General features: G+C 45.3%; 1 protein-coding gene across 2 annotated transcripts in view; it reads left to right on the plus strand.

The window, feature by feature from the left end:
- SLIT3 (slit guidance ligand 3) overlaps positions 1 to 14,065 on the plus strand; it is a 620,424-nt gene that overhangs the window by 470,126 nt on the left and 136,233 nt on the right. For both annotated transcript variants that reach the window (XM_003781960.2, XM_012807261.2), the window contains exon 8: positions 3,602 to 3,765. In XM_003781960.2, coding sequence (XP_003782008.1) covers positions 3,602 to 3,765 — 164 coding nt within the window. The remainder of the gene's footprint in view (positions 1 to 3,601; positions 3,766 to 14,065) is intronic.

Consider the following 14,065-nt stretch of genomic DNA (forward strand, 5'->3'; position numbering starts at 1 on the left):
GGGGTGCACTGGGGGAGGGGGAAGAGAGGGTGAGAGTTCTTTTTTTCCTCCTCGTCTCTGTTGTCATTCTTCTCTGCCATCCTGAACATCCATCTGATGAGTGTAGATCAATCAATCAATCTCGTCTGTTCGCTTTGCTCCCTGCCTGCTGCCATTTTCTCTTTAGTTTAATTTCAGAGATGGCTCTGTACAGAACTCCCTGGAGACTTGAGCTGACTAATCCCCCTTCACTGTAATTAAAGTGTGAGGGGGTGGGAGGGCAGCTAGTGGTGGTGGAGAAGGAGGGAAGAGGAGAGAGGAAGGAAGTCATAAATGGGATTTCTAAAGGAAAGCTTTTATATTGAATTCAGAAAGCCACATTTTATAGAAAATGAACACTGACCCTCTCTAAAAGGATTTGCTGGAAATTTAATTTAGCATCTGTGGCTAAAAGGCACCTTTTAAAAATTGACATTTGTATTCATTCACCTTATGTTCTGTAAAGGTGGTTTCGGCCACTTGGAATATGATGTGTCCCTCAGCAAAAGATTGGAGAACAACATACAGAAACTGCCCAGCCACCTTGAGTGCTTTGGTATCTAAATAAGAGACCATAGCCTTCTACAGGCAGGGCCACGTATTGGTAAGAAGTCTGGAGCTAGTTTCCGATAGCTCGTAAAAATCAGAATAATAGCAAACATTTCTGCAGTGTGCTGCCAGGTGCTATAGCCCTTGCACTCAGCACTTCCTGTGAATCATTTCAATGCTCACAACTACCCTACAAAGGAAGTGCCACTCATATCCCCATTTTAGAGATGAGAACTCTGAGGCCCAGATTTAAATTGCTGTCCAAAGTCAGAAAGCACAGAGCCAGGGTCAGACTCAGGCAGTGTTTTATCAGAGCCTGAGTTCACACCATTCAGCTTAAGCAAAAGCACAAGAGCAGGTACAAGGAGAGGGAGGGGAGGTAAGAGCTCCACCAAACCTGGGAGCCCATGCCGGCCACCCTCCCTTGTGTCACTGTCATCGCACCTCCCCAAAATTATTGAAAGTAATTAAAATAACGTTCCTTCTCATTCAAGAGGATTAAAACTACTGCTGGCACTGTGCGAGCTTTAATTTCATGCTCATTGTGATTATTTCTCCTTCAGTATTAGTATTTGGGATATTGCTCAATTCCACCTCCCAGACATGTTGTGAAAGGCAAGAATCTAAAATTCCAAGGGAGGAACTAGAGCTGAACCCTGCCCTGGGCTTTTGACAAGAGCCTTCACATGGCTTCCTAGTCGGTTTGAGTCACCTCTTTTGCTTGGTCCTCTTGTAAAGGGGAAAAATTCATATGAGTTGGACAAATGTCATCTGTAACAAAGTTAAAGAGAGAGGTAGCTTGGGGCCAGCCGGCCAGTATTAAGAAAGAACCAACCTAATACAATCTTCCAAATGGGAAACCTCTGACATTTTTATTATCCTGGAAATTAATCAGCTCGGTAAGGATCTGACTTACCTAAACGTCATTGATCTCCTACCCTGGATTGGAACCCATGGGGATTTGTTTGCACTGATCGATGACCCGCCTCATGCACCTACACTCCTTAGCTCGTAGCAAATCCCTGTTGCCCCAACTTCCAGGCCTCACTGCCAACAAGACCAAACACCTTCCAAACAAAAGGCAAACTCAAAAAACAATTCTGCTTCTCATGGCACACAAAAGAACTGCACCTTAGCCTGTGGAGGCCACCACAGCACGCCCTGCATGCACTTCCCATGGACACACCCTCTATTGCCAGGTTCCAGGAAACACTAACACCCTGGAGGCCAGCTGGCCGTGGAATCCCCTCCTTTCCTTCCTGCTGTTAGGAACCAGTAACCAGCTGAAGGCCCACTGCCGCCCACCTCCTTTCTGTTCCTGGCATAAAGCAGCTTTGCTTGCTGAATAAACAGATCTTACTCTCCCTCCTAGGATGGAGGTCCTTCCCGCCAGCTTAGGGCTCCTCCTCCCCCGCCTTCCTATCTCACTTTTTCTAACTTCCAGGCTAAGAGGAGGCTGTGTTTTCTTCAGCTCAGAGATCTGAGCTCTGAAACTCAAAGGGGAGAGTCACATGACACTCTCTGTATCTTGGGCCCTGGAGCCTATGAAAATGTGTACAACCCACTGTATGATACATGTACACAAAGAGAATTACATCAAGATTAATAATTTTAAAACAAAATCACAAAAATCTTTTCAAAAACTTTTCAGCAGAAAAACAAAATGTGTCTTATGTAGGATATTGATTCCTTTAGCTTGTCTTTTAAGGATGGGATCTGGGGCCCCCTGAAATAGCCAGCATGTCCAGCGGCCCCAGCCTCCCAGAGATGTGTGCCCACGCAGTGGCAGGAGGGAGGCAGAGGGGTTAGCTGCATTTGGCCAGCGCTTGGCAATGTTCACCTTATGCTAAGTGGAGCGTGGTCAAGAGCCCTTCAGCTCTCTCCAGGGCCACTCCTCTGAGCTGGCACTCAATATTAACTGGCCTGACGCAGAGTACTTGAAAGTGAAAGTCCCAAGATACTACTGGCAGATTAGCATGTCCAGAACCAAGCATTTAAAATTTGCATCAGAAACACAAGTCTATGATAAGCTGGTATGACTGAAATTCACCTGCTACTAATTCTAATGACCTAGGATTGTAGGGAATGTGGACATGGGAAATCTCTGACAGAGAGACCTTGAGTAAACACCTTCATAAGCCCCGGGATAGCCTCAGTTTGCCTCCCCAGCGGTGGAATGAAGTTCAAGTCATTTAACCGAGGGATTCCCATCAGAAGTGGCACATGAACGCAGACCCCTGCAGGGGTTCTGACTCAAGGGCAAAAAATTGATCTGGAATCACAGCTGCCAGCAGAGGAAAGCCAGGGAGTCCTGGAACTGGTTAAAAAATCTTTTCAGATACCTGAATCAGTCAGAATGCACCAGATGTCACTGAACTTGGGAAGGAGAGAATTGCAAAGGTCTGGACTGGATAGCAACCTATTTAAGTAGGAGAATGGAGAGAAGGTACGCCCTTTTGTCTGTGCCCTGCTCACCCCAGCTTGTGCACACAGTGGTATTGGTTTCAGGCCCACCATGCAGTGGGTTCTTTAATGTATACTTAGGAAGGAAATAAGAACAGCCAAGAGGTAAAGGCAACAGCACATCTCAGGCACTGCAGATGGGGCACTGAGAGTAAGAAACAGTTTCAAGCCAGCTGTAACTCATGCTAGCTAAAGAACTAAAGTGTACAAATGAGCACCCCTTGGTGAATCTGGGTAGAGTAAGGATTGTCACTGTAGTACTGACTGACACTCTCCCTCTCCTATGTACTGAAGTTTGCTTGAGTGGGAAAGAAAGGGGCAGAATTTCTATTAAGAAATAGGCAGTTGCTTAGAACCCTGGGAGCATCCTTTGGGTGTGACCCGGCTATGGAAGGGATGAGGCCCCCGTTTCTCAGCAGGGTGGAGGGAAACGCTTCCCTCAGCTCCCAGGGGGGAGAGGGATGTCACACTGGAAAAAGGAGCAACTGAGGTTTTGTCTACTCTGGCTGGCCAGCAGCAGCCTCACCACTTTACTCTGTGACTGTGTTTTTTCTCTGACCCCCTTTCCCAGGCGCCTCCACTCCAACCACCTGCACTGTGACTGCCACCTGGCCTGGCTTTCAGATTGGCTGCGACAGCGGCGGACAGTTGGCCAGTTCACACTCTGCATGGCTCCGGTGCACCTGAGGGGCTTCAACGTGGCGGACGTGCAGAAGAAGGAGTATGTGTGCTCAGGTGAGGTGTCCACCTGCTCCCCCCTGCCGTGCTCGGAGTTCTCCCCACCCTCTGCCTGGTCTCGAGCCCACATCCTGACCCAGAGCTTGGTGTGGGAGGAACCCTATAGGTTGTCCCCCCGTACTCAGTGGTCACTTAAAGAACTCTGGTGTGCCTCAAGAGATTTAAAGGCAGAAGCTCTTGTCATCTGGTAAAGAAAAACGCTAAAGGAACTCATGATTCCCTTTCTAAGCCCCGTAATCTATGGATGCAAAGAAACCTAATGTTTGTTAAGCCGCACGCAGTACAGAAGCAGGCATAACAGAGGAGTGTTAGCATTTTCTGAGCACGATCTTGTTATGCATTGTTCGTAGAAATTGGGAGACAGGATAATGTAAGCTGTGGCGTCAGCCTGCTGGGCTGGAAATCCAGGCTCTGCCCCTCACTGGTGTGTGACATTGGCAAGTTTCCACTCGTCCGCAAAATGGAAATAATAATAGTACATAACTCAAAGGATGGAGGGGAGGATTAAGTGAAGTAATGCATAGAAAGCACTTCACATAATCATAGCACTTGGTAAAAGCTAAATAAGTGGAGCTTAATTATTGTAGTGTAGTGGGTCCGCAGAATGTGCTGAGCAAACATGAAGAGTTTGATCTGTGGGTAATTGAAGTGTAATAGAAGCGCAGATTGTCTGCGTAATACAGAAAACAGAACTCCGCAGACAGATAGCTGAAGGCAGCTTGCATCTCCAGGGATGGGAGGTGGCTGAGGGACTCAAGATCTTCCCAAATGATAAAGCTCTTACATCTGGTCCTACATTTTGTTTGCTTGTTTGTTTTTACTTTTCATTGACGTCTTCCATTCCCATCAACTCTTTCTTTCTCTGGTGGCAAAGAAGTAGAGCTAATCCCTTGACTTCCTAAAATTAAAAAAAAAAAAAGAAAGAAAGAAATCATTCAGTTGAGCTTCCCAAAGAGGTGGGAAACCCACCAGATTTTCAATTTCCAAAAATCCAATTTTGGAATTGGGGGCCCAATGGCCTCTAAAAGCTGAGCCTGGGGAGTTGGTGTTCAGGAGAGAACAAAGACAGCAGGGAGATTAGCCCCCGGGGGGTCTTAACTGCGGCTGGCCTTCAGCACTGAGGGTTTTGAAGCCCAGCGTCTATTGTCTGGCCCCAGTATGGCCAAGAGTGCAGACGGGCCCTTTTCTGCTCTTAGATGATGTGTGCAATTCACAGGAATGTTTCCTGAATTCAGCTTCTTCTCTGCTTCCTCCTATCATGATACTGCTCATCACGTTATTATCAGAAAATATTTTAACGTGTTTCACACAGTACCTGAATAACTTCCCAGAGACACCCACTTAGAAATCACTTCCCATCAAACCTATATAATAAAACTGTTTATCATGCAGATACCAAATTCAAATGTAGTTACTATAATTACAATAATTATTAGGTAAAGGGTACAATATCGGCATAAGTGCCAGTGAACGAAATAATTACAGAGTGCAGGAGTCAGCCAAGAGCTAGGGAGAAAAACTAATTAGAGAGAATGTTAAAACACACCATTATAGGTGGGTGCCGAGTTTAACACAGTGCACAACCGTGAACGCCACATCTTCGGGGGAGCACTTTTCAGTCAACAGAGCAACAAGACTTTGCTTATCCAAAGACACTCAGGTTCCAAACCCATGGGAGAGAGGCTGACCCCCTTAAGTCCTAGAAAAGTAATGCCTCACACCTCCTTTCTTTGAAGTCTACCTCTAGCAGATAGGTTAATACGTACACAGGACTTTGCTTATCACCTCCTATTTATAGGAGTTAAGCCCGTTGCTTCTGATGGATCTTGCAGCTTCTGAATATAAAGCCAGGTATCTATTTGAAGATTTAGTCCAAAGACTCCAGACATCCATCCTCTCACCCATGGCATGAATTTAGGGCAGTGACATATTGGGACCCTGACGCATAAGGGATTATTTAAGTGCTTTCCCAGGCTCCCTCTCTCAGGGGTAAAAAACGTTCTGAAAAGGCCAAAGTTACATGCAGTGCTCTGGGGGCCCAAGTGCATTGAATGTCTGTGACGAATGAACCCCCACCCATTTGCTAGTGGGGTACAGGAAGAGCACACTCTCCAAAAACTGCTACTGTCTCTTAAACAATTGTTAAAGGCACTGTTGAGTCCAAAAAAAGTGTCAGAACACCCTTTGGTGGAGGAAGGCTCATGGTGTGAGCGTGCAGCCAGAACATCCATGGTCAGTCCCAGAGCCCTGTAGAAGGAGGTTAAAGAGGGGAGCCTTTTTCCTTAGACTGGCCACCCCCCACATGCTGCCCCTGATGGCATAGGTCTGCCCTGATGCCAGAGCCCAGCAGGACATCTGAAGAGGCTGTTTTGAGTGGACCTGATTGTGGCTGTTTTAAGCTGCACAACCACAAATGTTCCTCATTCAAGCTCTTGCCCTGATAACGTACAGGAGGAGGAATTTCGTAAAAAACAGAAGGCAAGAACTTCTCTTAAAAAATAGAGGTCACCCGCTCAGGAGAGGAGAGGCATTGGGCACCAATTAAGCCATTCCTGAGTGTAGCTTCATTACCAGCAGTCCCTGTCAAGGCAGCATAAGGAAGGCTCTCTGAGCCCTTAAATGGTATCGGAAAATTCCCCAAACACATGACTGCAGAGACAGTAGAGAGCTTTATCTTGCTCGGCCTGTGAGGGCCCTGCTGCCCAAGTCTCTGATATCTCCCTTTGAAATAAATGCAACTGTCGGAGCCCAGTCTCTCCTCCCCAGGAGCCCTGGACGTGGGCCCCTTATCATGCTGCTAATGCCAGGCATTTTGGCAAAATTCATCTCCTCTATCAACTGTACCCTTCCACTTGAAGACATTTATTTTCTTCCTTTGGGTAGACAATTGGGAGTTTTTCACAAGGGTTAGGAAATATGTCATTATTTTATATTTTTATTAACATCTTTTTCTGTTATATGAGTTGACTTCTTGGTTTCTGTCAGCTACAGCTGAAAGGATTTCTGTGAATTTTCCTTGTTTCAAGGGGAAGGCTGGGCCCTGGGGCTGGAAGAGTCTGTGGTCTGTGCTGTTTGTTGCCTGGACCAGGCCAGAACTTTATTATCACAGTTCAGGGATAATAGAGCCAAGAAAAAGTTCATGTTATATGACTTGGAAATTGTTGGGGGATTATTTTCTCCATCCTCTTCTAAAGGGTCATTTGAGGGGTTTAAATTCTCTGATTTACCTTCTATGTGTTAATTTCCTGGTACCTTAATCTGAGAGTTTCTACCAGTCACAATTTGTAATTGAAGAGTATAGTTTTCCTATGAAAGCTATAAATTAGTTTCATATTAGGGCTGAATACACTGGATATTTTTCCTTCCATTCTTGAGATACTTTGCTACGAAGAATCTTTTCCAGCTCCATCCATGTAAACGTGAAGGGTAATAGTTAAATATTTTACCTCCCAAATCAATTCTCTTTCCTTTGAATATCTTTGAACTCCTTGGTTTGACCATCCATTTCATTCTTATCTGCCCTTGGCCTTGAATGTGAGATATCTTTTCATAACGATGTTAATCTTATCTTTTGGAACTAAGGGGCCGTGTCTTATATTTTTCAAGTACTCCATTGCCTAGAATAATACTTGATCCTAACAGGCTCTCATAAACACTTAAAAATGAAATATGCTTGTCTTTCTGGAAATGAGAAACTTTTCTTTTTTTTTTTTTAATTTGGGACTAGTTACTAAGTATAAAGATAATTAAGTTAAGCCATGACTAGCCACCCATCTCCTTAGGAGGTTTTAATTAAAATACCATAATTGGACATTGCAGGAATGAGATTATTAGGTTTATTTAGCCATTCCCAAAATTATCATGCCTCTGGTATTTAAATCACGTTCATTTATATTCTCATCATAATTGCTGGAGTCCCATTGTCATTGCAGTCTGTTGTTGGCTTTTGAAAGGCCAGAGGCCAGGAGGGATGCTTAATTTGAATACTGGAATTAATTTATTTCTACATACTCACAAGGCCGTTGGAGTTTTTGATTCTGTACACTTGCACTCTGTTAGGTAAGGTTTTCTGTTATTTAAACTTTCAAAAATTCTGTAAAATATTTTGTGTTATTTTTAATTGACACACAATAATTTAACATATTTATGGGATATGGTGCGATGATTTGATACATGTATACGTTGTGTAAAAATCAAATCAGGGTATTTAGCACATCCATTATCATGCATTTACCGTTTCTTTGTGGTGAGAACGTTGGGTATGGCATCTTCTAGCTGTGTTAACAATACATTATTATTATTCCTCCTCCCAGAGTTTATTCCTCCTACCTAACTGTAACTTTATACCTGTGGGCCAACCTCTATTTCCCTCTCCCTGCTACCCAATTCTGCCCCTGGGAATCACCACTCTACACTCTAGATCTTCGAGGCCAATTATTTTTCAGGTTATTGTGAGGGTACAGACAACCAGGTCACTCACCATTTTTAAATTGTTAGGTTCAGTCCCTCTTGGGTTTGTGTCCCCATGCACCCCTCCTACCTTGTGCTCTTTAAGTGGGAACCCACAGATCCCCCCATCTCCTCTTTCTCCTTCCTTGTTCCCCCTCCCCCCCGACTTGGATAGAATTAAATTTTTCTCCTGTGTGGGCATGTGTTAGCTCGTCTACTGGCTTCATCATGAAATTGAGAACATTGGATACTTGCTTTTCCACTCCTGTGATACTTTACTAAAGAGAATGTGTTTCATCTCCATCCAGGTTAATAGAGAAGACATAAAGTCATCATCTTTCCTTACGGCTGAATAGTACTCCGTGGCATACATACCCCACAGCTTGTTGATCCATTTCTGCATTGAGGGGCATTTAGCTTGTTTCCAAATCCTGGCGATTGTAAAGTGGGCTGCAGTAGACATTCTATGCAAATGTCTTTATGCTAAAATAATATTTTTTCTCCTAGGGAGATGCCTCGTAGTGGGATTGCGAGATCAAATGGGAAGTCTTATTTGAGGTCTTTGAGGATTCTCCGTATTTCTTTCCAAAGAGGCTGATTTAGTTTGCAATCCCAGCAGCAGTGTAGAAGTGTTCCCTTCCGTCCGCATCTGCACCAGCATCTGTAACTCTGGGGATGTGTGATGTGGGCTGATCTTACTGGGGTCAGGTGATATCTCAGGTGGTTCTGATTTGCATTTCTCTGATGATTCGGGACAATGAGCATTTTATCATATGTTTGTTAGCCGTTCGTCTGTCTTCCTCAGAGAAGGTTCTGTTCATGTCTCTGGCCCAGCGATAGATGGGATTGTTTGCTCTTTTTTTTTCTGTTATAAGGGTCGATTTTTTAAGATTTCAATATGAGTAACATCATGTGGCATTTGTCTTTCTGTGTGTGTGGCTTATTTTATTTAACATAATGTATTCCAGGTTCATCCATGGTGCCACAAGTGACAGGATTTCCTTTTACGGCTGAACAATATTCCATTGTGTATACGTACCACCCTGTCTTTATGCATTCATTGGCGTATAGACACGGAGGTTGATTCTGTGTCTTAGCTATGAGGAACAGTGCCGCAGTAGAGTGTAGACACCTCTTCAACATATGGATTTCCTTTCCTTTAGATAGCTTCCCACTGTGGAATTATTGGATCCTCTAGTGGCTCTATTTCTAGTTTCATGAGGAACGTCCTCATAGTGTTCCGTAACGTCTGTACTAGTTTACATTCCCACTGGATACAGCTCTCTTTTCTCCACATCCATACTGGCATTCCTTATCTTTTGTCCTTTTGCTGGTAGCCATTCTACTGCCAAAAGGGTGAAGCAATCGCTCATTGTACTTGAGATTTTTTTTTTAAGACGGAAACGTGGCTCAAACACAAGAGTTTTCCGTCACCTCTAGGATAGCTTATGCTGTCTGTATTTTGGCCACTGAACCCATTCTTCCTACCTCCTGAGGTTCCAAGGCTCTGGCAGTTTTTGATTTCATGGGAATGAAGAGAGACATTTGAGTTACCTTTTCAGCAGGGGAGGCAGAAAGAAGAGGACTGGACCAAATGTTAGAACGTGGCTGTTCACTAGTTCTGTGATCTTAGGCAGTTTGCTTAACCTCCCTATTCTTTAGTTTCCTCATCTTATGCTAATGGGAATAAGAATAATAGAACATAAATCACAGGTTTTAGGAGGGCCGAGTGAGATAATGGACACCAAGCACTTGATGTGGTATTTGGCAGATGGTAAACATAGTCAACTAGTATGTGCTGGTTGGTTGCCATTATGGAAATGATGGTTATTCTCAGTTGGGCCACTGTGCCCTTGGCCAAATATTCTCCTCCCTCAGGGCTTCTATTTCCTTCTGTCTCCATCAGTCTGTCTTGATCTGATGATCTTTGGTGATCTTTGTGGGCAGACAAATTAGGACCTTTTGCTTTGAGCATGGTGGCCATCCCCATTTTGCCAATTAGGAAAAGAACAGAAGTGAGATGGCCATTAGTCAGGAGCCAGGTCCCTGGACATCACTCCATCTTCCTGCTGAGAACTTGAGGGGGAGTTACACAGTCAGCAGAGATGAGATTCTTGGTACAGCACCCATTCTTGGTATAGCAACTGTGGGGACTTTACCTGTGAGGGAAGGGGCTGGGGACCTTCCCTGCCCCCTAACGTACCACGTGTCCCCTAGGCTTAGGAACAGCACTACCTATGAACAATGAAGAAGGGGGAACGGGCTCTATCCCCCCCAAGCTCTGCTCAGTTCTCCTTCACGTCATCAGGCCGTGATCCTGGGGGTCTAAGGACGCATTGGAAGCCCAAGCATTCTAGTTTCTGCCTCGTTTGCCACAAAAGTAGCTCTGGCTTCAGACTGAGATTCCAGAGCTGGACTGGTGATCAAGATGGTTCCCAGAGGGGAGACACCATACTTAGGCCACATCCCCATCTCCCTCTTCTGGAGGGGAACAACCTTCCCTCTCAGTGGAACAGCATTTTACTATCACTGAAAGAGTTCCATGAGCAGAGAGCTTGGGCACTTATTTTAAAACAAAGAAATGAAGAACAAATGCCCAGGCACTCCTAAGTTGATAGTAGAACATCTTGGAAAGCATGTTACAGGGCTCTCCAGTCTGCTTCACCACTGTGCTCTGATTTAAGGCTACTTTCCTTGCCAGTAGACAGGCTCACTCAAGTACAGTGTGCATTGGCGAGACACCCCTCCCCCTGAGAGAATGTATTTTATGTGCCTGAGGGCAGGTGCATATGTAGAGATCCCCTCTCCATCAGAGATATAGCGATTCCTTCTAGCCCAGCATACGATCTCCGGTCTCATTCCTCTCTGCCTCCCAGCTTATAGTCACGTAAATTGCTGGGTAAATACGTGTGTATTTCCTTACTTTGTCCTCCTTGGGAATTCACTTCCTCTGCCTCCATCAACCATATGGACAGGAAAGGCTGGGAGGGAGAGACCTGCTGGCAGATCTGCTGACCTGCACGGGTGACATGGTCTTCCACGCGCCCAGGCAATTGGGGCTTTTGCTGGCATGGAATGCAGCAGTAGAAAGAAGGACCAGGCAGGAGAGTCCCATGTCCCCATCTTATTGCTATCCTCCCTCTCTGTGTCCAAGACACTCAGAAGTCAGGAGCCCTCCCTGTGGGGCACTTCCAGAAAAAACACTCACCTCCACAGTCTCCATCACACTTTCCTTCATGCGTTCGCCCTCTCATTCATCCCAGGTAGACTGATGGCTCCGTGTTTTGTGTTGAGCCCTGTTTTAGGCATTGAGAGTACCACAGTGATGAAGACAGAAAAAGTCACAGCCATTATGGAATTTACATTCCAGTCTCTGTGTCCAGAGACAGAGCAAAGGGGAATGGCTTCTGCCACATAGCTCTCAGAAGCCTGCAGGGAAATGGGCTTGGTCCCGTGACATTGATCAGGGGAGAAAGTTTCCGGGGAAGGTGAACCCACCTTTCAATCCCATTTTAAACCTGAAGGTTTTGTGCAAAAAGGAAGATAAGGTCCTCAGATGGTGAATGCCTGACTGGGGAGCAGCCACCCAGGGTGCCACCAGAGGCTATCATTACCATTGTTTCTCTCTGCGTAATTAAAGGTGCTGTTAATGACCTGGTTAAGGGATCTTTTCCAAACCCTTTTTTTTGCCTTGGCAGCATCCCTTGAAATGTAGCACATGCTGCCAACAGAATCCGAGCCACCCTGTAAGAGACCTAGCCAGCTCTCAGGGGGCACTTGGGGCTGCAACCTGGGTCTGGCTTAGAACAGAATTAATTTCAACACAGAAGTCAGAGAATAACGTTGAAAAAAACCCCATATCAGAGCTTCCATTGCCATTATAAGCCCTTGGAAGTGCTATCTTTCCTTCCTCCTCTCCAACACATTCATCTAAGCAGTATTTTAACAGATCAAAAAGAGGGATGGCCACCTGATCCCTCGGCCTGAACAGATGGAAATGCAAGAGCTCAGACTCCTGTCCCTGACATTTCCCAGACAGGGAGGTGTCCCGGGTGAGGCGATTCTCCCTAGCTTTCTCAGTGCTCTCTCCCCTTGATGTGGAAGGCCAGGCATGGCAGTTTTCTTTGGGAAGTACCATCTGTGCTTCAAAAGCCCTGACATCTGAGGCCAACTGCTCCCAGCCTCCCTCGGCTGTGGGTGCTGGGATGGGAACCCTTCCTGCTACAGATCCTCTTTGCTGCCTGCACAGAGAGGCAAAGCAGAAGAGGAAAAGATGTCATTAGGCGTCTTCACTCCCTGTGCTTCCATTCTGAAGAACAGGGGCAAATGATCTTTAGTCCCAGAAAGGACATCTTGCATTCCAACTCCTTTTCTGCTGACATGGTAACAGAAAAGCTCAGAAAGGGGTAAGTGTGATTTGCCAGAGGTCTTGCAGCTAACTGGTGGCAAAGCAGACCCCATGATAGTAACAACAGCTAGCATGACTGAGCTGCTAACCCGTGCTATGCATTCTTCTGAACACCTTTCATGCTTTACCTTGCTTTGCCCTCACAACACAACCATGCTTTGAAGTATTTTTATTCCCCTCCCTCCCATTTTACAGATGGGGAAAACTGAGGCACAAATAAGGATGGAATGGTAGAATCCACATTCAAATAGAGGCCTCAGGACTCCAAAGCCCACACTCTAAGCCACAGAGCCTCTCATTCCTGAGCTGAGGCTCATCTAGCTGGCTATCTGGTGTTGCCACTTCCTCAGAACTGTGAAGGCTCCCCCAGTTTGGAACACAGCCAGAGTCATCACGCTCTGCAGTGTTCCAGCTGGGATTTTAGTGGAAGTCATCATCTCTCTGGCATTTTCCATGGTCTCTGTTAGATCCACTAGTGTGACACTGGTGACTTTGGAATTCTCATACCCTGGACAGAGTATTTCCTCAAACATCCCAGCTAAGAAGCCAGCTTTACGTTTTTGTTTCATGCGTATGTAAGTAAGGTCAAGGGAAGTAAGAATCTCTGGTCTTTGGGCTGGTGCTTTCTGGGAAGGTTCTAAACATTCTAAGTTAGGCTAATGGCATCAGTTGGAGCCCCTATAGAAGAATCCCCCCTGGGGTCATGGGGAGCTGGGGACCCTCCACTCCAAGCCTTAGTGTCTAAATGAGGACTTGCCCTGGGCACAGTTGGTTCTGTAGTTAATCCCCTGTGGTCAGACTCACTCTCCTTCCCAAACTCATTTTCTCCAGTGAATAGGGACCAAACTAAAAACCGTTTTTTCCCCGCAGATATTTTTCATGTCTTATGTTTAATCCATATCCTAGAGGTCCCATCCTGAGGTCTCATGCCTAACCAGTGAAAGGACCTGCAGAGATAGTCTGAGTTTGGTCTCATCCCTGACTCTTTACTCTATGAGGGAGATCTGGATAAACATTGAAATAACCCCGGCTGCCTGGACCCAGCAGGCGTGGGATGTGGTTCTGAGCAGGCCATTGTATTGTATTTCCATTTGGGGCCATAACATCCACATTTGAAAAAGCAACCCTGTGTTTGAGATTCTTCCCTCACTTTGAGATAGTAGTCAAAGCACAAAAATGTCACTAAAATGAATTTCCTTGTGGTCAAGCTTTTATTTGAGCACCAGAGAAAGTGATTAAGATTCTCGGTGACAATTCTGTTGAATAGTGGGTTGTGTTACTAATGGATATGTTTATCTATATCCATATCTAATGGATATGTCTGGTTAAGTTACTAATGGATATGTTTACCTATATCCATATCTAATGGATACATCTGGTTAAGTTACTAATGGATATGTTTATATCCATATCTAATGGATACGTCTGGTTAAGGTACTA

The sequence above is a fragment of the Otolemur garnettii genome, unplaced genomic scaffold, assembly GCF_000181295.1.
Source record: "Otolemur garnettii isolate 467f Iridium unplaced genomic scaffold, OtoGar3 scaffold00003, whole genome shotgun sequence".
Taxonomy (NCBI): Eukaryota; Metazoa; Chordata; class Mammalia; order Primates; family Galagidae; genus Otolemur; species Otolemur garnettii.